Source organism: Staurois parvus, unplaced genomic scaffold, assembly GCF_062004578.1.
Source record: "Staurois parvus isolate SC_StPar_1 unplaced genomic scaffold, SC_StPar_1.0 ptg000727l, whole genome shotgun sequence".
Lineage (NCBI taxonomy): Eukaryota > Metazoa > Chordata > Amphibia > Anura > Ranidae > Staurois > Staurois parvus.
Genome location: NW_028318523.1, coordinates 947,496 through 972,040, shown reverse-complemented (window position 1 = coordinate 972,040; position 24,545 = coordinate 947,496). Strand labels below are relative to the sequence as shown.

Below are 24,545 nucleotides of genomic sequence, written 5' to 3'. Positions count from 1 at the left end.
CACTGACACCAATGATAGGCACTATTCCTCCCCCCACTGACACCAACGATGGGACACTATTCCTCCCCCCACTGACACCAATGATAGGCACTATTCCTCCCACTGACACCAATGATGGGGCACTATTCCTCCCACTGATACCAATGATGGGGCACTATTCCTCCCACTGACACCAATGATGGGGCACTATTCCTCCCACTGATACCAATGATGGGGCACTATTCCTCCCACTGATACCAATGATGGGGCACTATTCCTCCCACTGACACCAATGATGGGGCACTATTCCTCCCACTGATACCGATGATGGAGCACTATTCCTCCCACTGACACCAACGATGGGGCACTATTCCTCCCACTGATACCAACGATGGGACACTATTCCTCCCACTGACATCAGTGATGGGGCGCTAGTCCTCCCACTGATACCAATGATGGGGCACTATTCCTCCCACTGACACCAATGATGGGGCACTATTCCTCCCACTGACACCAATGGCGGAACACTATTCCTCCCACTGATACCAATGATGGGACACTATTCCTCCCACTGACATCAGTGATGGGGCGCTAGTCCTCCCACTGATACCAATGATGGGGCACTATTCCTCCCACTGATACCAACGATGGGACACTATTCCTCCCACTGATACCAATGATGGGGCACTATTCCTCCCACTGATACCAATGATGGGGCACTATTCCTCCCAATGCAAAATTACAGTTCTGAAGTAGCAACGAAAATAATTTTATGGTTGGGGGTCACCACAACATGAGGAACTGTATTAAGGGGTCGCGGCGTTAGAAAGGTTGAGAACCACTGCCATAGATGGATCAAAACGTATCTGGTCCCTGCTGAACTGGATGAATTTTGATCCATCTAAGGCTAGGCTAGCTTAAAGGATAAGTTCACCTTTTAGAAAAAAATAATAAATGCACATTTTTTTGCAGGTAAAAAATATGCATTTATTATTTTCTTCTGCAGGAGCCTGTAAACCATTGCGCCAGCGATCAGCAGATCTCTGGTGCCATGCAGGTCTCCTGCAGATATGTCAGTATGAGCAAGCAGATATACTGACAGAATGAATGAACTACCACAGTGCTTCACAGCGCCATGGTAGTTCATTGAGGACTATAAACTGACAGCCATTAAGGCTGTTGGGACTTGTAGTCTCTCATTCGCATGGCCATGTTTTTTACAAATTTGACAGCTAGTGTGGGGGGAGAAGAACCCCGCTAGCTGTCAAAGTGGGGATCGGGGGGAGCGAATATGGGTGTAACATGCTACGGAAGGTGAACTTATCCTTTCTTCTCTTTGGCCCTCCCTGATGGAATGCTTCTTGCATTCCTGAATCTGCTTTTGCCTGCACATGTGTGCCCTTTATCCCTTAGGCATCCTGTCCACCTGCGGAGGCATGGCTTGTCCAAAAGCCATTGGATGTATGTATTGTTTGACTCTCAAATTGCTGAGCTCCCTTTTTTGGGCAAACGGTCCCATTTTTCAAGTTGACTTTGAGCAGCTTAGGCAATACTTGCTTATCTGCAAAGATCCTAGCACTAGTCTGCAATCCTCATAGAGGAGGTCAAAATGGAATTCTAACAAGTTTCTTTTACCTTTATTGAAAATGTCTGTCCCCCCTAGCCCTCCTAATACTCATGTGATCCCCATCGTGATTCAGCGATGTGCACAAGAGTCTCGGCTGTCCCGGGACTCTCCCTCCGCATTCGCTGAGACAGCAGTGGGTGTCCTTGGCTAACTAAAGGCGCTTTTTTAGTTTTGGATAGAGTGGGGAGGGATAGAACATGTGTCAGGTTTTCAATTGCTGTCTGCGCCCCCGTTTAGGAGAATCATCCTTTCTTTTTAAAAATTGCTGTGCTGCCTCTACCAAAAATACTTTAAATAAATAAATGAACTCCCTACTACATAAAGAATCCCTACAAATGTGCATATACTACAATGCCTTGTGGGCTGACAATTATATCCCTCCTCCCCAGTGACTAAATCATAAATAAACCAATATGTAACTTCCATGCGCTTAACGACAATAGTGCTAAAAATAGCACATATACAACCCCATCAAACTGTATAGTGAAATTGTCTAAAACAATATATATACTGTTTGGGGATTATTTTTTTTTTTTTTAACTTTCATATGTTTGTGTCTGCAGTGAAATGGTATAAAACAATATATGTATTGTTTTGGGATTTTTCTTTTTGGAACTTTCATTTTTTTGGGAACTTTCATATGTTTGTGTATACAGTGAAATTGTGTAAAACTATATATATATATATATATATATATATATATATATATATATATATACCGGTTTATATATATATATATATATATATATATATATATATATATATGTGTGTATGTGTATTGTTTTGGAATTTTGTTTTTGGCACTTTCATTTTTTTTTTAACTTTCATATGTTTGTGTCTACAGTGAAATTGTATAAAACAATATATACATAATAAAGTCCCAATAATTGTGCAAACATATGAAAGTTCCCAAAAAAATCCCAAAACAATAAACATATTGTTTTGGGATTTTTTTTTTTTTACTTTCATTTTTTTGGAACTTTCATATGTTTGTGTATACAGTGAAATTGTATAAAACAATATATATATATATATTGTTTTGGGATTTTTTTTTTTTTTGGAACTTTCATGTTTGTGTATACAGTGAAATTGTATAAAACAATATATATAATGTTTTGGAATTTTTCTTTTTGGAACTTTCATTTTTTTGGGAACTTTAATATGTTTGTGTATACAGTGAAATTCTATAAAACTATATATATATATATATATATATATATATATATATATATATATATATTGTTTTGGAATCTTTTTTTTTGGAACTTTCATTTTTTTTGGAACTTTCATATGTTTGTGTCTACAGTGAAACTGTATAAAACAATATATATATTGTTTTGGGATTTTTTTTTTTTTTAGAACTTTCATATTTATTTTTTGGAACTTTCATAGGTTTGTGTATACAGTGAAATTGTATAAAACAATATATACATATTAAAGTCCCAATAATTGTGCAAACATATGAAAGTTCCAAAAAAAAAATCCCAAAACAATATATATATATATATATATATATATATAGTTTTATATAATTTCACTATATACACAAACATATGAAAGTTCCAAAAAAAACGATAGTTCAAAAAAAAATAAATCCCAAAACAATATATATATATTGTTTTATACAATTTCACTGTATACACAGGTTGATGGCATTGTATATGTGCTATTTTTAGCACTATTGTCATTTTAAGCACTTTGAATTTACATATTGGTTTATTTATGATTTAGTCACTGGGGAGGAGGGATATAATTGTCAGCTCACAAGGCATTGTAGTATATGCACATTTGTAGGGATTCTTTATGTAGTAGGGAGTTCATTTATTTATTTAAAGTATTTTTGGTAGAGGCAGCGCAGCAATTTTTATGTTTGCACCCACACATTTGTTCACCAGTACACATTTTGCTAGCAGCAGCCAGTCTAATTGATCAATCCTCTGCAGGTTATATTCACACCCTTTCTCTTTGTCATGTCTACTGTTATCACCTAAAGTGAAAGAAAATCCTGAATTTTGGATTGTCACCAGAACAGTGATAGAGGGGACATCTTCCAATCGGGACACTAGTTCTGGTGACTCTGGGGGCAACAAGGGAATACCTCACTTTGGATGGATTTCCACTCACGTCCTGTTTTGGTATGGGACAGGAAGCAAATGGAAATCTCCCCATTGTGTCATAGATGACAAAAAAAAAGTGTTGCTTTTCATTCTATCTTAAGAAATGGTTTGTCAAAGTCAACTGGTTGCCAGTCAAATGCAGAAAGGTAACCTTTTTTGAGTGAGATGGTGGGGTTTCATGATGTTTAGGTGGTCCAGAAGTAGTCTAATATACTGACAGTGATGTATTTGCTTAGTTTCAGGAGCTTTTAACTGATGGTTTATCTCTTAAGCCTACATTTACCATTGGATAACAGAAGCACATGCTAAAGTGGTGGAATGTGGTCTTCAGGGACATTGGGCTCCATTCACAAAGTGGTATCTTACCGCACCAAAGTATGCGGTAAGATACTGCACTGCGTCTTTCCCCAAGAAATTTGAAATTCACTAACAAAAACTCTGCTAAAATACAACATGCGCTGTTTTATGAAGTGATGCGGTATTTTAGTAGTGGAACCTTGCAGTAATTTTAACAACCAGTAACTGTCACGGTTGGTAAGGAGTGGGCGGCCGCCGCGTCCTTAACAGCCGATGGAGTCATCAGCTGCCAGTGGGATTCCCGGCTGAAGGCTAAATGTAAAGAAAAGAATTGCTGACATTTAAAAATTGCTGAAAAAAAACGGCATGCGGTCCTGTCCCAATCCATACTAGGCCCTTTGGTTCTGGTATGGATTTTGGGGGGGAGGCCAATGCCATTTAAGAAAAAAAATTGCCGTGCATTTATTCATTTATTTCCATTTGTGCATTGACTTTAACTCCTGTTTTATGCAGAATTTACTGAGTGTTTTTGCTTTATGCAGTAAATACCACATAAAGTAGTAGTGAATTGACATTTTCAGAATCGCATTCGGTATTTGGGAAAACACCTAAATATTGCATGTGATCTGCTTGGATCCATGGAACCCATTATCTGCTTTTTTTAAAAACACTCTTTTGGAGTCAAACCATATACAGCAAGGTTTGTTTTTTGTTAGAACTAGAGCAACCTATACTTACATTTCTTTTATGACTGGGTTTCGCATTACTGTAGTAAAGTTTCATCTCTTTTATATTTTGACAGGTCAGATTTGACGCCACTTGCTTTTGTGAGAATATTGTTATAAACAAAACTTTTTTTTCCAAGACTTTCAAGAATAACTTTACTGTTTTTTAGCTTTTAGCTTTTTTGATATATGCTGGTCTGCCAAGCAATTTTGCACATCTGCCACTGCTATCTTTGCTATCCCTGTGCTTTTACATCTGCCATCACAGGGCCAGGCAACTTTATTAAATGGAGAAACAGAAAAAGGGCGCACCGACCTAGTGCATTATCGTTTAAAATATTAATTGAAGAAACAAAATAGGTATCATACTCACAATGGACTTAATAACACAGGCATGTCAAACTGAACAAGATGTATGATCCAAACAACATCTGAGTCCATACAATGGAACTCTGGATGACCAACTGGCTAACGCGTTTCGAGGACATAACCTTGGCTCCGAGGAAGACGTTGTGTCCTTGAAACGCGTTAGCCAGTTGGTCATCCAGGGTTCCATCGTATGGACTCAGATGTTGTTTGGATCATACATCTTGTTCAGTTTGACATGCCTGTGTTATTATGTCCATTGTGAGTATGATACCTATTTTGTTTTTTCAATTAAATTATTTTAAATGATAATGCACTAGGTCGGTACGTCCTTTTTCTGTTTCTCCATTTGTATCCAGTGTATTTGGACCACCCCGGTCTTTTGAGGGCAGCAAGCAGTGCATATTCCAGAAAATTCCAGAACATTCCTATTGGGTCTACTGAGTCCTTTCCTAGCACAGGAGTAAAGTGTTTGTTGTCCAGGCAACTTTTAGCATTGATCTCCTTATATGCAGCTTGCCTGTAGCCTGTAACTGCAGCTACGGGGTTAAGAAGGAAGAAAGTGTCAACTCTTACCTGCTAGATTCAATGATTTCTCTACTGCTGTGCCCCCATGCGGTCATTTGAGATCACAAACTGCAAAAGTTTATTTATTCATTTTTTTTAATCTACATGGGAGTCCAGAAACCAAGACTTGCTGAGTATGCAAAGCCAGCAATTAGATATGCCAGTCCCATGTCACGCAATGCTATACATATAATTTACTTACTAGTGGAGAGGTGATAATGCTGCCTGCTTTTATCTTGATGTTATCTCCATGGGTTTATAAAAAGGACTACAACTGTTTAATTTTTTTTGCAATGAAAATTTCATTATACTACATCTGGCAAGGATATGTTGTTAAAATTTATTATATTTAAACTGCAGGCCTTCATTTAAACACTGAGCTCCTGGAAGATAAATACTTGGAGGGTGAATTAGCTTCTCCATAACTTTCAATTCTTTGCTAGCCATTGAGAATTTATTGTGTTTAGCTGATCTCAACAGAAACATTTTTCATTGTTGCAGCCACTCAGAAAAGCACTCAAGATGATTGGAGCAAGAAGGCTCTCCAGGCATTACAGAAGTAAGATTATGATTATGTGTACTTTAATCACGATTGTATAGTGGCGTTGAAAGTGAGCATAGAATAATAGTGATCTATACTATTGGAACAATCAGCTGTAGCCATGCAAATGTAAATCTCCTAATTAGTTCAGATTAGTGACCTAAAGTGACTTTGTCTTTTTTTTTTTATATTGGAATTAAGGAATAATCCAATAGGTATTTGTATATAGTTTTATATAGTTATATTGGTTCAGCTTGGACATAGTGTAACTATGCATATCATTGTAGAAGGGGATGAAAGAAATATATCATACCTGTGGAATCCATTCAGAACAGGCATTCTCAACCGGGCTTCATGTAACTGTAGGGTTGCTCCAGAGGTTACTAGGAGTTCCTTGACCTGTGGCTAGTTGACCTCCTATTGTAGTTCCAGGGCCATTGCCGCTTGGCCAGAGCCAGTAGCATGACACCAGTGACCTTTTCAGCTAACTGTAAGGGTGGCATTCGAACCAGCACTGTAAAGGGTAATTCCTTCCACTGACCACCAATATAAGGGGCATTTTCCTTGTGACCCCAGATGGACTAATCTTAGTAGGGATTCCTAGACACTTGAAACATATTTCAAGGGTTCTCCTGGGGTAAAAAAAAAAGGTTGGAAGAGGCTGTTCTAGAAGCTGGAAATAACTGTAGTAGACACTTCTACCACAGTGATCTCCACTAGCTTCCAGGTCACATGCTAAGTGGCTGCCCTTCTGCATTATGTACACAGAAGGTTGGTCACTTGGCATGAACACCATTCAGAGATCTCTCTTCATGTGCTCAATAAATGTAAAGTGTTCTTTTATTTCACAAGGAGGAGAGGTGATGTCATGCTCCTCACCTCCTCCAATCAGAGAATGCTTTGCATACATTGAGAAAATGCAAACCATTCTCTGAATAGTGCCTGAGCCTGGCAGCTGACCTCCTATGTTCATAATGCAGCAGGCCAGCCTTTCCACATGGGACCGGGAAGCTAGTGGAGATCACTGGGGTAAGGGTGCCTACTACAGTGATTTCCAGGTTCTAGAGGGATCCCACAGGTATAGTATGGTATACACATAGTGACATTGGTCCAAACCGGACCAATGTTACTATGTAAAAATATCCATATCTGGAATTTTGTTTTTAAAGGCATGCCTGCAAAGAAAAAGATGAATACTTACCCCTCCCAATGCCTGCATTGCGGACCTCTACTGTCTTTACAAGTTACACTAGCTGAAAGATCATCAGCATCCAACACTTTCATGTCAGATGCTTGGTCACCTATGCACTCTGTGGCCCCTTCTTCACTGCAGGACCCAATAATGATGTAAAAACCAGAGGAAGGAACCACAGCCCTGTGGAGGTCCAGACACCCGACCAATCCAAAAATGTGCCAGATGTTGAAAGTGTTTCAGCCAGTGTATCTTGTAAACGGCAGTGGAAATCAGTGATGTAAGCAGCAAGGGGGGTATTTATTGTTTTCTTAAGGTGACAGCAACAAAGTTCTACAGTAAGTATCATTGTATTATTGTCTCTTTTATTCTTTGTACAAAGATGGCAGTATAAAAACAAAGCCTCCGTAGGGACATTTCTACATTGCAAGCCTTTCAATGTTTTTTTCTCCAGTTCTTTTTTTACATTAAATAAGAGATATTTGTTAGCTGGTGTGTAAGTCCTTGTTTTTGGATTCTTGCATGGTTGGGAGCCTCAAATGAAGGCAGGCATTTTATTTTGAAATTTAATAGGTGTAGAGTTGCTTTAAAGTGATAGCAAACATTAAATAAACACAGATCCTGGGATTTTCTTTGTGGCAGCACGCAAAAGAATAATTTGTACTAAATCCAAAAATGTAATTTAAAATAAAAATTTAAATTTTGCACAAGACAGTACATTTTTAAAAATGCGTATTACAGCCTCTTCCTTTCAGACAGAAATGATGCTATTTTTACCACATTCATAACCTAAAACCCTTGTCGATGTGTTTTACAGTAGAAACCACTTCCTTAGGACAGTGTGGATGTTTGAATGTCATAAGAAGTGTTCACTAATGATGGGACATTATTCTTCCCATAGGCACCAATGACAAGGCACTAGTCCTCCAACGGATAACAGCAAGGAGGCACCATTCCTCTCCCTGATACCAATAATTGGGCACTATTCCTCCCACTGATATCAACTATAGGGCACTATTCCTCGCAATAAAATCACTGACAGGGCATTGGTCACTCCCATTGACCACCAAACCTGAAGCATCGTTTACTCCCACTGAAGCCAGGGCATTCTCTACTTCCACTGGCCACAGTCTGGCCCTCCTAACACATGAAGGACAGTAAACTGTTTAGAAAGTGTGAAGAGCCCTGGTCTAACCTGTATTTTATACACATATACCAAAGACATAATATCACTTAGATCCTTTTGATTCAGCTAATAACCACCAAAACTACCCCTTGGAGATGGCTACGACACCTGTAGAGGAAGAGAAGGGCCATCTCCTACAATCACCACATAATCCCCTCCTTTCATACCTTCGAAATCCAGCCTTCCCCCCAGCCTGGTCCGCACAACACGTCTTTGCTCGCTGGTCTACGGCTGGTCTCACCCAGACCCGACACTTCGTATGCAGGAATAAATTTAAATCCTTCGCCTCACTATGTGAATCCCATAACCTCCCTGCCTCTGAGATATTCAGGTATCTGCAGCTGAAACATTTCTTTGCTCCGTACACAACGGCACCCAACCCATCACCTACTTTGTCACCTTTTGAGCGAGCTTGCCTCAGGGACCCCCATAGACGGGGCCTCATCTCCTATTTATATTCCCTCTTCACAACTTCAACTACCTCAGCGTTCCCCTCGTATACAAATAAATGGGAAGTGGATTTAGGACGGCAAATTGACCCCTCAGATTGGGACCTTATTTGGTCCAACACCAAAGAGTCGTCGCAGAATATTGTGGCCCTGGAGACCAATTACAAAGTTTTGACCCGCTGGTACCTAGTCCCGGCTAGAATTGCGAAATATACCCCTGATTACCCCTCAGTTTGTTTCAGGGGCTGCGCAGACCTGGGTACTTTTTTCATATTTGGTGGGATTTCTCCATCGTCCGCGCATTTTGGGTGGAGGTTTTTAAAATATTATCTACACTCAGTGCCGTAACCCTCTATCCCGATCCATTAATCGCGCTTCTTAACCTGCGACCACCTGGCATCTCTAAGGTGCATTTCAAACTCATTCTACAAGTCACCACCACAGCCAAGCAGGTTATCGCTAAATCATGGAAATCTCCCTCGTTGAGTATGACTGCAGTTTCGAAAAGGGTCACTCAGGCAATGATTCACGCAAAAATAGAAGCCACTATCCTAGATTCCATCCCTAAGTTCAAGAAGATTTGGAATCCCTGGGTAGAGCATTTCCTCCCGTCCAATTTTGATGACTCCCTTCTCAATCCGTAATCTGCATCTTTTGTTTGATGGTACCATTCCTTAACCATACTGCGGTTTTCCCCCTTCTCCCCCTACCGTGCAGCCGTATGCCCCTTCCCATCCTTCCCCCCCCCCCTCCCCATTTTGTTAGGCCTTAACTGCCATTTGATAGTCCTCTTTATTAGTGATGCCTGACCTTGTATTATTGGGTTTCTTACTGTGCAATTAATGTACACCTTCAATGACCCATACTTTTGCTTATTATTTTGTACTGTTCCATGTTAAAATAATAAAATTATTTGAACAAGAGAAGGGCCTGCTAAGACAGATCAAGCTCAGGATCTCACCTTATGAAGAACACATCTGCAAAGCTGTAGCAAACCTTCTCTGTTATAATGCCCTGCAGCCAGACAAAGGGGCATTCAGGAAGAAAGTAAAAAGGAGCCTCTTTTTGTTTCCTCCTGAGTGCCACTTTGCCCAGCTGGCTGGAATTACAACAGGGAAGGATTGCTGGTGCTCCGCTTGTAAAGTGGGTTGCTTCCTGGGCTTGATCTGTGTTGAGACTTTTTCCTTCGGGAGGCATAGCAGTCTCCAGGGGTTGGTCCCAGTGGAATAAATTGGACTAGGAGGATTCAAGTGATTTTATGTCTTTGGTATATGTGTACAAAATATAAGTTTGATTAATGAGTGAATGCTTATTGTGACACTGAAACATCCACCCTGTTCCGAGTAGAGACTGGTGTTCCTCTAAAGCAGTGTTTCTCAACTCCAGTCCTCATGGACCGCCAACAGGTCATGTTTTCAGGATTTCCCTCAGATGAAACAGCTGTGGTAATTACTAAGGCAGTGAAACTGATCAAATCACCTGTGCAAAATAATGGAAATCCTGAAAACATGACCTGTTGGGGGTCCATGAGGACTGGAATTGAGAAACACTGCTCTAAAGTAATTTCCAGCCAACTTGAAACTCATGCTCTTTTTTTAGTTCGGTGTGCTACAGGCTGGGTCATTCCTGCCCGACTGCATTGGTAAACAAAGGGGCGGGCTGCTGGGTGGAAATGACTTGACCCGTGGCTCTTTGGAATAACTTAACCACTTGAGCCCCATAGGATTTACCCCCCTTAATGACCAGGCCTTTTTTTGCTGTTTGGCGCTGCACTAATTCAAATGATAATTGCGCGGTCATGCAATGCTGTACCCAAACAAAATTTACGTCCTTTTCTTCACACAAATGGAGCTTTCTTTTGGTGGTATTTGATCACCTGTGCGCTTTTTATTTTCTGCGCTATAAACAAAAAAAACACGAAAATTTTGAAAAAAAACAATTTTTTCTACTTTCAGCTATAAAAAATATATCGTAAACTCAAAGTTAGTCATAAATTTAAGCCAAAATGTATTCTGCTACATGTTTTTGGTAAAAAAAATCCCAATAAGTGTATATTGATTGCTTTGTGTGAACGTTATAGCGTCTACAAACTATGGTATAGATACTGTAATTTATGCCTTTTTTTGCTATACAGCGCTGCACTAATTCAAATGATAATTGCGCGGTCATGCAATGCTGTACCCAAACAAAATGTACGTCCTTTTTTTCACACAAATAGAGCTTTCTTTTGGTGGTATTTGATCACCTGTGCGCTTTTTATTTTCGGCGCTATAAACAAAAAAAACACGAAAATCTTGAAAAAAAAACAATTTTTTCTACTTTCAGCTATAAAAAATATATCGTAAACTCAAAGTTAGTCATAAATTTCAGCCAAAATGTATTCTGCTACATGTTTTTGGTAAAAAAAATCCCAATAAGTGTATATTGATTGCTTTGTGTGAACGTTATAGCGTCTACAAACTATGGTATAGATACTGTAATTTATGCCTTTTTTTGCTATACAGCGCTGCACTAATTCAAATGATAATTGCGCGGTCATGCAATGCTGTACCCAATCGAAATTTACGTCCTTTTTTTCACACAAATAGAGCTTTCTTTTGGTGGTATTTGATCACCTGTGCGCTTTTTATTTTTGGCGCTATAAACAAAAAAACACGAAAATCTTGAAAAAAAAACAATTTTTTCTACTTTCAGCTATAAAAAATATATCGTAAACTCAAAGTTAGTCATAAATTTAAGCCAAAATGTATTCTGCTACATGTTTTTGGTAAAAAAAATCCCAATAAGTGTATATTGATTGCTTTGTGTGAACGTTATAGCGTCTACAAACTATGGTATAGATACTGTAATTTATGCCTTTTTTTGCTATACAGCGCTGCACTAATTCAAATGATAATTGCGCGGTCATGCAATGCTGTACCCAATCGAAATTTACGTCCTTTTTTTCACACAAATAGAGCTTTCTTTTGGTGGTATTTGATCACCTGTGCGCTTTTTATTTTTGGCGCTATAAACAAAAAAACACGAAAATCTTGAAAAAAAAACAATTTTTTCTACTTTCAGCTATAAAAAATATATCGTAAACTCAAAGTTAGTCATAAATTTAAGCCAAAATGTATTCTGCTACATGTTTTTGGTAAAAAAATCCCAATAAGTGTATATTGATTGCTTTGTGTGAACGTTATAGCGTCTACAAACTATGGTATAGATAATTTGAAATTTACACAGCTTTTACTTTCTGACCGCCCATCACATCTCTTGAGGTGCTAAAATACCAGGATAGAACAAACACCCCCAAATGACCCCTTTTTGGAAAGCAGACACCCTAAGCTATCTGCTGAGAGACATATTGTGTCCATGGAAGATTTATTTTTTTTCCACAAGTTTCTGGAAAATGACAAAAACTTTTTTTTTGTTTTTTTTTTTACACAAAATTGTCATTTAAATGATTTATTTCTTGCACAAGCCATGGGTATATGTGGAATTATACCCCAAAATACATTCTGCTACTTCTACCGAGTATGAGGATACCACACATGTGACACTTTTTGGGAGCCTAGCCACATACAGGAGCCTGAAATCCAATGAGCACTTTGAAAGCCTGAAAGTGCGTAACTTCTTCATTTCACTTCCCCACTACCTATCACAGTTTTGGAGGCCCTGACATGCCAGGATAGCACCAAACCCCCCCAAATGACCCCTTTTTGGAAAGTAGACACTCCAAGGAATTTAAAAAGAGGCATGGTAAGTATTTTGCAGATCTAATTTTTTCTCACAAGGTTTTGAAATATAAAAAAGAAAAGAAAAAATATATTTTTATTTTCTTTCTTCATTTTCCAAAAACTTGTAGTAAAAAAATAAATTCTTCTATTGATTCAACATGCCTCTCAGCAAATAGTTTGGGGTGTCTACTTTCCAAAAAGGGGTCATTTTGAGGGGTGGGGGCATTTTATGCCCAGCATTAGAGGTTTATGCCACACATCACTCACTCTTCTAACCACCTGAAGACCAAGCCTTTTCTGACACTTTTTGTTCACATTAAAAAAATCTGTATTTTTGCTAGGAAATTAAAGTGAACCCCCAAACATTATATATTTTCTTAGAGCAGACACCCTAGTAAATAAAATGGTGGGTGGTGCAATTTTTTATCTCACATATTACTTACACAGCGATTTTTCAAACGCAATTTTTTTGAAAAATATACACTTTTTTAATTTTAATGCACAAAATTACAATATATTGGCCAATTATTTGGTATGATATAAAAGATGATGCTATGCTGAGTAAATAGATACCAAACATGACATGCTTTAAAATTACGCATGCCCTGTGCAATGGCGACAAACTGCATACATTTTTAATATCTATAGGCAACGCTTTAAAAGCCTTTACAAGCTACCATTTTAGATTTACAGAGGAGGTCTAGAGCTATAATTACTGCCCTTGTTCTGACGTTCGTGGCGATACCTCACATGCATGGTGCAATCGCTGTTTCCATACTGGGAAAGGGTCAACGCTCACGACCGCAGGTGTGCGCGTGCGCGGATGGGCGAGGGTCCTTTTTTTTTTTCTTCTTTTTTTCTGATTTATTTAATTATTTTTACACTGTCCCTTTAATTTATTTATTTTTTAATCACTTTTAATGCTATCTCAGGGAGGGGGAGGGGGGGCCATTTTCTCCCGCTGCTTGTAAAGGCAATTCTGCAGCTAATTAACCACTAGGAATGCTTTTACATGAAAGCCCATTGCCGGCTGAAAAAAATAAAACCAGGATGATGCCTGCAGCTGCAGGCATTACCCTGGTATAACCATTCAAAGTCCAGTGATGTACCAATACGTCACTGGTCCTTGTTGGGTGTATATGCTATGTTCTTTTTTTCTTTATGCAGCCTGTGGGCTGAATGAAAAAAAAGAGAAGAAATCTCTGCCAGAAAAAGTGTGTGGTATGCCCACCATTAGAAACCTCCCTCAATCCACCCACTTCTAATGGTGGGCACATATGAAATGTGCCAACAAATATAAAATATATATGCCGAAGCATGGGGGCCATCCACCCACTGGCCACCCCAGGCCCCCATGCTTTGGCATACATTCTCTTTTTTTTAACTGCGGATGAAAAATCTCATCCGACAGCACTGCACACACCTACTTATGTCTATTCTGAAAGCAAGACCCTGTTGCTGTCATAATAAACAGGTCAGTGCTGCAGTTTGACGTTCCTGCAAAGAAATCAACAATGGTTAACAATAAAACATAAACTCAATAAAACAACTTTATAAGGAAAAGTGTGTGGTGGTATGCCCACCATTAGAAACCTCCCTCAATCCACCCACTTCTAATGGTGGGCACACATGAAATGTGCCAACAAATATAAAATATATATGCCGAAGCATAGGGGCCATCCACCCACTGGCCACCCCAGGCCCCCATGCTTTGGCATATATTCTCTTTTTTTTAACTGCGGATGAAAAATCTCATCCAACAGCACTGCACACACCTACTTATGTCTATTCTGAAAGCAAGACCCTGTTGCTGTCAGAATAAACAGGTCAGTGCTGCAGTTTGACGTTCCTGCAAAGAAATCAACAATGGTTAACAATAAAACATAAACTCAATAAAACAACTTTATAAGGAAAAGTGTGTGGTGGTATGCCCACCATTAGAAACCTCCCTCAATCCACCCACTTCTAATGGTGGGCACATATGAAATGTGCCAACAAATATAAAATATATATGCCGAAGCATAGGGGCCATCCACCCACTGGCCACCCCAGGCCCCCATGCTTTGGCATATATTCTGTTTTTTATAACTGCGGATGAAAAATCTCATCCAACAGCGCTGCCCACGCTGACTTATGTCTATTCTGAGAGCAAGTTCCTGTTGCTGTCAGAATAAACAGGTCAACGCTGCAGCTGAAAGCATTCCTGCAAACAGAAATGGTTAACAATAAAACAACAATAAACCAGTGAAAGTCGAACAATCACAAAAATGACAACAACAAAAAAAACTATAACTATTTTTGGTTTTTATATTTTTTTATTTTTTTGGGGGGTATTTGTACTTTTATTTATTTTTTTTATTTTTTTAACTTTTTTTTTCCAAACTTCAAACATTTAAACAGCTGGTAGGGTCTCTCCAAATGCGATAGCCAGTTTCCTGACTACCTAACATCTTTTGAGACCCTGTGTAAATGTGCCCTGATCTGTGCCGTGCTGTACCCTATACTAATAGTTCACTAGTGTATGGTAGAGGCGGAAGCAGGGCTTGATGCAGAGGCCAGGTTGGCCAGGACAGGAGGGACAACAATAGCGGCTGTCACGCCTAATTCCACGTTTGCTGCAGACACGACATCTTTTTTGGGGTCTTCTTTGGGTTGGGGTACCAGGAATGGTATCGAGAAAATGTCTCTCATGCAGACGGCTAACTGCATCTGGGAGAGGGATTTGGGGCGCAGCACCTTCTGGATACAAAAGGGCCCTGATGTTCTCTAACTGGAAATTTAGGTATGATCCACTATGTCCAGTTGCTTTATAGAGAACAAAAGCATTATATAGAGCCAATTGAAATAAATAAACTGACACTTTTATGTACCAGCGTTTGGATTTTCGGGAAATTAAATACGGCTGCATCATCTGGTCATTGAAGTCCACCCCTCCCATGTTAAGGTTATAATCGTGGACACAGAGGGGCTTCTCAACAACACCAGCTGCCGTGGTAATTTGGACGGTCGTATCTGCGTGAATGGAAGACAGGAGGTAAACATCCCGTTTGTCCTTCCACTTCACTGCGAGCAATTCTTCATTTCTCAAGCAGGCTTTTTCCCCCTTTTTAAGACGGGTATTTACAAGCCGTTGGGGGAAGCCTCGGCGATTAGATCGCACAGTGCCACATGTGCAAATTCCCAAATTGAACAAATGTCTAAATAGTGGCACGCTTGAATAAAAATTGTCCACGTATAAGTGGTACCCCATATGGAAATAGGATGACGCCAAGTGCCAAACTATCTTGCCACTGCTCCCCATGTAGTCTGGGCATCCGGGGGGCTCCAAGTAACTATCTTTTCCCTCGTAAATCCGAAACTTACATGTATAGCCTGTTGCCCTCTCACAGGTCTTATACATCTTGATCCCATATCTGGCACGCTTGCTGGGGAGATATTGTTTGATTACAAGGCGGCCAGAATATTGAATGAGGGACTCATCGATGCAGATGTTTTTCTGGGGAGTATACACATCTGCAAATTTTTGGTTAAAGTGATTTACGAGGGGCCGAATTTTGTGGAGCCGGTCAAATTCAGGGTCACCCTGAGGACGACTGAGTGAGTTGTCGTAGAAGTGCATAAAACGCCTTATCGTCTCATATCTATGCCTGGCCATGGCAGCAGAGAACACGGACATGTGAACAAGAGGGTCGGTGGACCAATACAACCGCAATTGATTTTTATCATTAATGCCCATGTTGAGGGTTAGGCCCAAAAAAACTTTAAATTCGGAAACCGTAATGGGTTTCCATGCGAATGGTCTGGCAAGGTTTGAATTTGGGTTGGCGGCGATAAATTGGCGTGCATATAAATTGCTTTGATCCACAATCAATGCATAAAGATCTTCTGTGAAAAACAGCTCAAAAAAATTAAGGGGAGTATTTAAATTTGCTGTTTCCACCTGAATTCCGGGTTGGGCAGTGAATGGGGGAAGTACGGGTGCTGCAGAATTTGTGGGCTGCCAATCGGGATTTGCAAGCACATCCGGAAGGACACTAGGGGCTCTACGGGCCTGTCTGCGAATTCTTGGTGGCCGCGGGACACTACTTGTGCTCGCCACCGCACCAGCTTGTACTGCACTTATGGGACTCGCCACGTCACCAAGTGATACTGCAGTGCTGGTATGCCTACGACCAGGACGTACTAGGCCGCTGGTGCTCGCCAGTTCACCAAAAGATACTGCGGCACTAGTACTGGCACTCTGCTGCATATGAGAGTCATCATGCATTTGTACCACCTCAGCAACCTGTGAATGGGATCGGGTACGCCTGACCTTAGCAGGGACCACTTCCTCGTCGTCTGAGCTAGCTGTCAGGGTGCTGCTGCTGTCTATAGGTTCGTATTCTGAGCCTGGTTCTGCCAGTGAGTTTTCCCCTTCGCTCTCACTTGACATGCTCAGAATCCTATAGGCCTCTTCACTAGTGTACCTTTGCTTAGACATTTTGGCCACTAAATTTACAGGTACCTAGTGCGACTCACGGGAAAAAGAGCGCCTGGCTGTCAGGGACTGCTTGAACCGCTACAAAAAATTTACCGACAAGTGCTAACAGATATCAGGCCTGATTCTGTGAACACTGCGGTTTTGTGTGTAATATGTATCAAGTGACAGTTATCTACTGACACTGCACTTGCCGGGGGAGAAGGGGGGGGCGTAGGGGCTAAACGCAGGTGCTGGCAGGTGTTGGGGCTGATCCCGCTAACACTGCGTTTTTGGGGATACTAAAGTAATGTGAATGCTGGTATAGCGCTGATCTGATCAAAGATATTGATCCAGTCAGACACTATACTAGCAATGAAGGTTTAGCGTGCAAGTAAGCGTGTTCCTGGCAATCAAGGGGTCAAATGTGATTATTTGTGTACTAGCGGGCAAACTGGTGCTATCTGGGAGGGGCGCTAAAACTATCGGAAGTCACCAGTACCAAGTCACCAGTACCAATACAGTGATCAGTAAAAATCTGTTCACTGTAATCAATGACACTGGTGACAGGGCATTGAAGGGGTTAACTGGGGGGGGGGCGATCAAGGGGTTAAATGGGATTACTGATGTACTGGCGGGTAAACTGGCGCTATCTGGGAGGGGCGCTAACACTATTGGAAGTCGCCAGCGACACTGATACAGTGATCAGTAAAAATTGGTTCACTGATCAGTGACACTGGTGACAGGGCAGTGAAGGGGTCAACTCAGGGGGAAGGGGGCGCGATCAAGGGGTTAGACGGGACTACTGGTGTATTAGCGGGCAATCTGGCGCTATCTGGGAGGGGCGCTAACACTAACGGAAGTCGCCTGCGACACTGATACAGTGATCAGTAAAAATTGGTTCACTGATCAATGACACTGGTGACAGGGCAGTGAAGGGGTCAACTCAGGGGGGGGGGGGGCGATCAAGGGGTTAGACGGGACTACTGGTGTATTAGTGGGCAATCTGGCGCTATATGGGAGGGGCGCTAACACTATCGGAAGTCGCCAGCGACACTGATACAGTGATCAGTAAAAATCGCTTCACTGATCAGTGACACTGGTGACAGGGCAGTTAAGGGGTTAACTGGGGGGGTGGGGGGGGGGAATTAAGGGGTTAAATGGCTTTATTGGTGTACTGGGGGGCAAACTGGCGCTATCTGGGAGGGGCGCTAGCACTATTGGAAGTCGCCAGCGACACTGATACAGTGATCAATAAAAATCGCTTCACTGATCAGTGACACTGGTGACAGGGCAGTGAAGGGTTAACTGGGGGGGGCAATCAGGGGGTTAAATGTGTCCTAGACTGTGTTCTAACTGTCAGTGTGCTGTTTTACTCACGTTTAAATGTCTCTTCTTCTCTGTCTGGAACGGAATGTGTCCAGGCATAGAAGAATGACATCATATCCTGCCCTGTGTAAATATCAACACAGGACAGGATAGGACAGGGACCGATCATCCGATTTCAGCCAGAAATCACTGGCTGAAATCTAATGATTGATCCCTCCTGGATCGAATCGGATCACCCGCGGGTCGGCGGGAGCGCGCGCGCGCGCCCCCTGCCGGCGAAAGTGTCGGGAGCGCGGAACCCGTTTTTAAACGTGGTTTTGCGCTCCACTGCCGCCCTGCACACGTATATACACAGTGGCAGGGCGGCAAGCGGTTAAGAGAATACGTTCAGATTGGACTCATCTCGGCTAGAGATGAGTTTTGAGGGTGCCCAAGCCCATCTCTAGTCCTGTGGAAGAGGTTTCTACAGCTAAAGGTGTCAACAAAGGTTTTGTATTGTGAATTTGGTAAAAATTGTGTAATCTCTGTCTAAAAGGAAGACTGAAATGTACACTTACCCATTTTTTAATGTGTATATATATATATATATATATATATATATACACACACACACACATACAGGTGAAACTCGAAAAATTATAGTATCGTGCAAAAGTTAATTTATTTCAGTAATGCAACTTAAAAAGTGAAATTAATATATGAGATAGACTCATTGCATGCAAAGCAAGATAGTTCAAGCTGTGATTTGTCATAATTGTGATGATTATGGCTTACAGCTCATGAAAACCCCAAATCCACAATCTCAGAAAAGTAGAATATTACATGCAATCAATAAAACAACGATTGTGCATAGAACAATATCGGACCTCTAAAAAGTATAAGCATGCATATGTACTCAGTACTTGGTTTGGGCCCCTTTTGCAGCAATTACTGCCTCAATGCGGCGTGGCATGAAAGCTATCAGCCTGTGGCACTGCTGAGGTGTTATGGAAGACCAGGATGCTTCAATAGCGGCCTTCAGCTCTTCTGCATTGTTCGGTCTCATGTCTCTCATCTTTCTCTTGGCAATGCCCCATAGATTGTCTATGGGGTTCAGGTCAGGCAAGTTTGCTGGCCAATCAAGCACAGTAATCCCATGGTCATTGAACAGGTTTTGGTGCTTTTGGCAGTGTGGGCAGGTGCTAAGTCCTGCTGGAAAATGAAGTCAGCATTCCCATAAAGCTCGTCCATGGAAGGAAGCATGAAGTGCTCCAAAATATCCTGGTAGACGGCTGCATTAACCCTGGACTTAATGAATCACAGTGGACCAACACCAGCAGATGACATGGCTCCCCAAATCAACACAGACTGTGGAAACTTCACACTGGACTTCAAGCATCTTGCAGTGTGTGCCTCTCCATTCTTCCTCCATACTCGGGGTCCTTGGGCCTCTCCATTCTTCCTCCATACTCGGGGTCCTTGTGCCTCTCCATTCTTCCTCCATACTCGGTGTCCTTGGTTTCCAAATGAGATGCAAAAGTTGCTCTCATCAGAAAAGAGGACTTTGGACCACTGAGCAACAGACCAGGTCTGGTTTTCTTTAGTCCAGGAGCGGCTTGACAAGAGCAATATGACATTTGAAGACCATGTACAGGATCTGTCTGTGTGTGGTGGCTCTTGATGCACTGACTCCAGCCTCAGTCCACTCCTTGTGAAAGTCCCCAACACTTTTGAATGGCCTTTTCCTGACAATCCTCTCCAGGCTGCGGTCATCCCTGCTGCTTGTGCACCTTTTTCTTTCACATTTTTCCCTTCCACATAACTTTCTATTAATGTGCTTTGATACAGCACTTTGGGAACATCCAACGTCTTTTTCAATTACCCTTTGAGGCTTTCCCTCCTTATGGAGGGTGTCAGTGATAGTTTTCTGCACAACTGTCAGGTCAGCAGTCTTTCCCATGATTGTGATTCCTACTGAACCAGACTGAGAGACCATTTAAAGGCTCAGGAACCCTTTTCAGGTATTATGGCTTAATTAGCTGATTAGAGTGGGACACTTTGAGCCGAGAATATTGCACCTTTTCACAATATTCTCATTTTCTGAGATTGTGGATTTGGGGTTTTCATGAGCTGTAAACCATAATCATCACAATTATGACAAATCATGGCTTGAACTATCTTGCTTTGCATGTAATGAGTCTATCTCATATATTAGTTTCACCTTTTAAGTTGCATTACTGAAATAAATGAACTTTTGCATGATATTCTAATTTTTGGAGTTTCACCTGCATAATATGTAATTTAAATTTTTGTATTTAATAAAAACCCTGAGATTACAATTATCCTCTCGAGTTTTGCCTCATAGAAAATTCCAGGTTCTGGGTTTTTTGTGTTTGCTATATACAGTAATTATATAGGAATAAAGCACTTAAATGTTTCCTTTATGTATTTGGTGTGTCTCTACTGCGTGATAATCATGTTAAAGTGAACTTCAGGAGGACTAGCTGAAACTACAAGGTACACGTGTTGCCCAATGGTGGATACCAAAAGCTGCCTGTTCTTGCCTTTTCCACAAAAGTCTCTTGTATACCCTATGTAGAGAAAGGAAAGTTTGCTACAGAGTTTCAATTTTCTTTGATTTGTGCCTAAGCCCCAATCAGTTATGCAAAGCCTGACAACCCTTAGCTGACTAATGAGGCACCTAATCATGGAAAATCATGGAAAGTCTAAAGTACACATGAAGGTGAAAGTACTTTCATAAGGGGCATGAAGGATGAGAGAGGTAATTGCCACCTTGTGAAATCTGCTGTTTATATATTCCCATGTTCAATATGTTCCAGTCATTGGTTGGTCAGCTATTAGCCATGACTTTATTAATATCTCATCCAGCATATTCTGTACTGGTCAAAGCTATTGTGGACACCACTCAAAGTTATTCAGGTCAGGTGTTTCCAGTGAAGGGTACTTATAATTCTTCAGCATGCAAAGACTTTTGGGACAAGACAATTTTGTGGCAGCATTTTGGGCAAGGCCCCATTTGTTCCATTTGGCCTTGTGAACAAATCTGGCTTCACTCAGACATACGTTTTGTATGAAGGAACTTACGTGACCTGCATTAAGCCTTAACCTCAGCCCTACTTAACACCTTTGGAACGTGTTGAAATGAAAACTACAAGTCAGGTACACTCATCCAACATCAGTATCTGGCCTCACAAAGTGCTTTTTTAAGAAGTGGGCACAGGTTCCCACAGACACACTCCAAATTTTGTGGAAAACCTACCTAGAACACCAGAGACTGTTATAGTTATAAAAGGAGGGTAGTGCCCTTGGTTGTAAAATGGGGTTCCCAATAAGCTCCTATCGGTGTGGCGATCAGGTGTCCACAAGCTTTTGGCCATATTGTGTATATCCACTTGAGCTCCGAAGGTTTTACCCCCTTCATGACCAGGCCATTTTTTGCTATTCAGCACTGTGCTAATTTAACTGGTAATTGTGCGGTCATGCAACACAGTACCCAGACAAAATTTATATAATTTTTTTGCACACAAATATTATTATTATTATTATTACTACGAGTTTATATAGCGCCAAAGGGTTTGCTCAGCGCTGTACAATAGCTGTACAAGAGCTTTCTTTTGGTGATATTTATTCACCACTGGGTTTTTTTTACTTTTTATTATATAGACAAGAAAAAAGACTGACAACTTTGAAAGAAAACTATATTTTTTATCCTCTAAAGTAAAACATATGCAATTTTTTTTTATCAAATTTCTTCATCAATTTAGGCCTAGATGTATTCTGCTACATGTCTTTGGTAAAAAAAAAACAACCCAATAAGTGTATATTAATTGGTTTGATGCAAAGGTTATAGCGTCTAGAAACTGAGATATATACTGGTATTTTTATTTATTTGTTTATTTTATATTATTAATAGCGTTTATCAGTGACTTATAGTGGGACTGTGATAGTACCGTGGGTAATCTGACACTAACTGACACTGGTTGGGGACTGACACTAACCTCACCAGTGACATTAATACAGTGATCAGTGATAATACTATACACTGTCACTGTACTAATGCCACTGGCTGGGAAAGGGTTAAATTGGAACTTCACTCTCTCAATCAACATTGACTATTTTTAATCGTTATGCTGCTAGCATTAGCAGATAGGAAAATATATTATATTTGCTTGTTTTAAACTTTGTTTTTTACATTTTTCAGTTACTTCCTGGTTTCTGACCTGGGCAAATGATGTCATACATCCCAGGAGTCTTCAGGAGGGGAGGGCGGGTTTTCTCAGCTAAGCACACCCTCCTGCCTGCATGCCTGAGCTAAGGGCAGATGGATTCCAGAAAGTAAATGCTACATGAACCATCTGCCCTAATTCAAGATGGCCATAGCCAGAAGTGCTAGGGGGTGTTTTGTAAAGTGATTTCTCAGCAAAATAAAGCATGGAAACATGGATGGGTGGGTGAGTTTGCTTTGAATATTAAAAATAAATTATATAGCGTTTTTGGTTTGTGGAGCTCAGATGCAGTGTAGTTCCGCTTTAACATCTCAGGTAATCAAGAGGTTAAATGTGTGCCTAACAATGTGTAATGTGTGTATTATGTGCTGATCTTTACTAAATATTTCTGTTTCTTCTCGGTGTTTTGCAGGGAGAAGAAACAGAGATCGTTCTCTCTGTTCCGAGCCCTGTGTTGATTCTCAACACAGGGCTCTGGGCTGTGATTGGACACAGCCGATCAGCAGGTCCCGGCCATGAATCATTGGTCGGGACCTGCTGACTGATTGTACACAGCAGGAGTCATCAGGCCTGTGCCCTGTACCAGGGAAGAGGCCAGTGATGTACAGGTATGTCGCTGTGCCTGTATGGTCCACCTGTCCACAGTACTTTGCAGGCAGGCGGTCCGCAAACGGATATTTTTGATGTGTGTGTGTTTTTTTTTTGCAAGGACTGAAAAGCATGAGTTTATTTGTGGTAATTGAGTGATGTTGTTTTTGCAGGGCACATGAGTTAGATCCAGAGGACACCCAGATTATACTCTACTTGTCCCTTCAGCTGGGACTTGTCCGGCAGGTAAGTGAGCCATGTTTTGTATGGAAGACCTGTGCACAGCTGTCAACTGACCATAAAGCTATCCATACACTAGTAGCTTTAAAAACATTTGTTTGATTTTCTAATGGCTAGTGGGGTCACGACAATTGTTTTCGACTGCAGTGACAAGAAAATTCAAAGGTGCAAGATGGTAAATTTGTCTTAAATTAATACATTTCTAATAGTTAATTTTTCTAACAGTTAATGTGGTTTTCATCCGGGAAATTACATTCATTGTATTCAATGTTGGGCAAAAACAAAACGTAAGTACTAAATGAATGTACTTTCAAACGACATTTGTCAAGTCATCAAATGTACTAAAAATATTTGTTTAAAAATCTACTAGCTTACCCTGTTGCCACCCACATATCACAGGTGGCGGTGACAAAAGAGTGGGCTTTAACCACCTGCCCTCCAGAAGATTTACCCCCCTTCCTGATCAGGCCATTATTGGCGATACGGCGCTGTGTTACTTTAACTGACAATTGCGCGGTCATGCAACGCTGCACCCAACTGAGATTTATGTCCTTTTTTTCCACAAATAGAGCTTTCTTTCTGTGGTATTTGATCACCTCTGCGGTTTTTAATTTTGTGCTAACCACTTCCAGACCGGACACTTTTACCCCCTTCCTGACCAGGGCAATTTTCAGCTTTCAGCGCTATCACACTTTGAATGACAATTGCGCGGTCATGCAACACTGTACCCAAATGAATTTTTTACCATTTTTTTGAGACAGATAAAGCTTTATTTTGGTGGTATTTATTCACCGCTGGGATTTTTATTTTTTTGCTATGTAAATGAAAAAGTCCAAAAATTATGAAAAAAAGTGTTTTTTTTAATAAAATTTTGCAAATAAATAATATTTCATCATAAATCTTGGCCACAATTTATTCCGTTATCTTTTTAGTAAAAA

The 24,545-nt window shown here is 40.7% G+C and overlaps 1 protein-coding gene across 1 annotated transcript in view; it reads left to right on the top strand.

Moving 5' to 3' along the window:
* Window positions 1-24,545, top strand: part of TTC7A (tetratricopeptide repeat domain 7A) — a 592,416-nt gene that overhangs the window by 286,528 nt on the left and 281,343 nt on the right. The window contains exons 13-14 of the mRNA XM_089653910.1: window positions 6,180-6,237; window positions 23,541-23,613. Of these exons, the coding sequence (XP_089510036.1) occupies window positions 6,180-6,237; window positions 23,541-23,613 (131 nt within the window). The remainder of the gene's footprint in view (window positions 1-6,179; window positions 6,238-23,540; window positions 23,614-24,545) is intronic.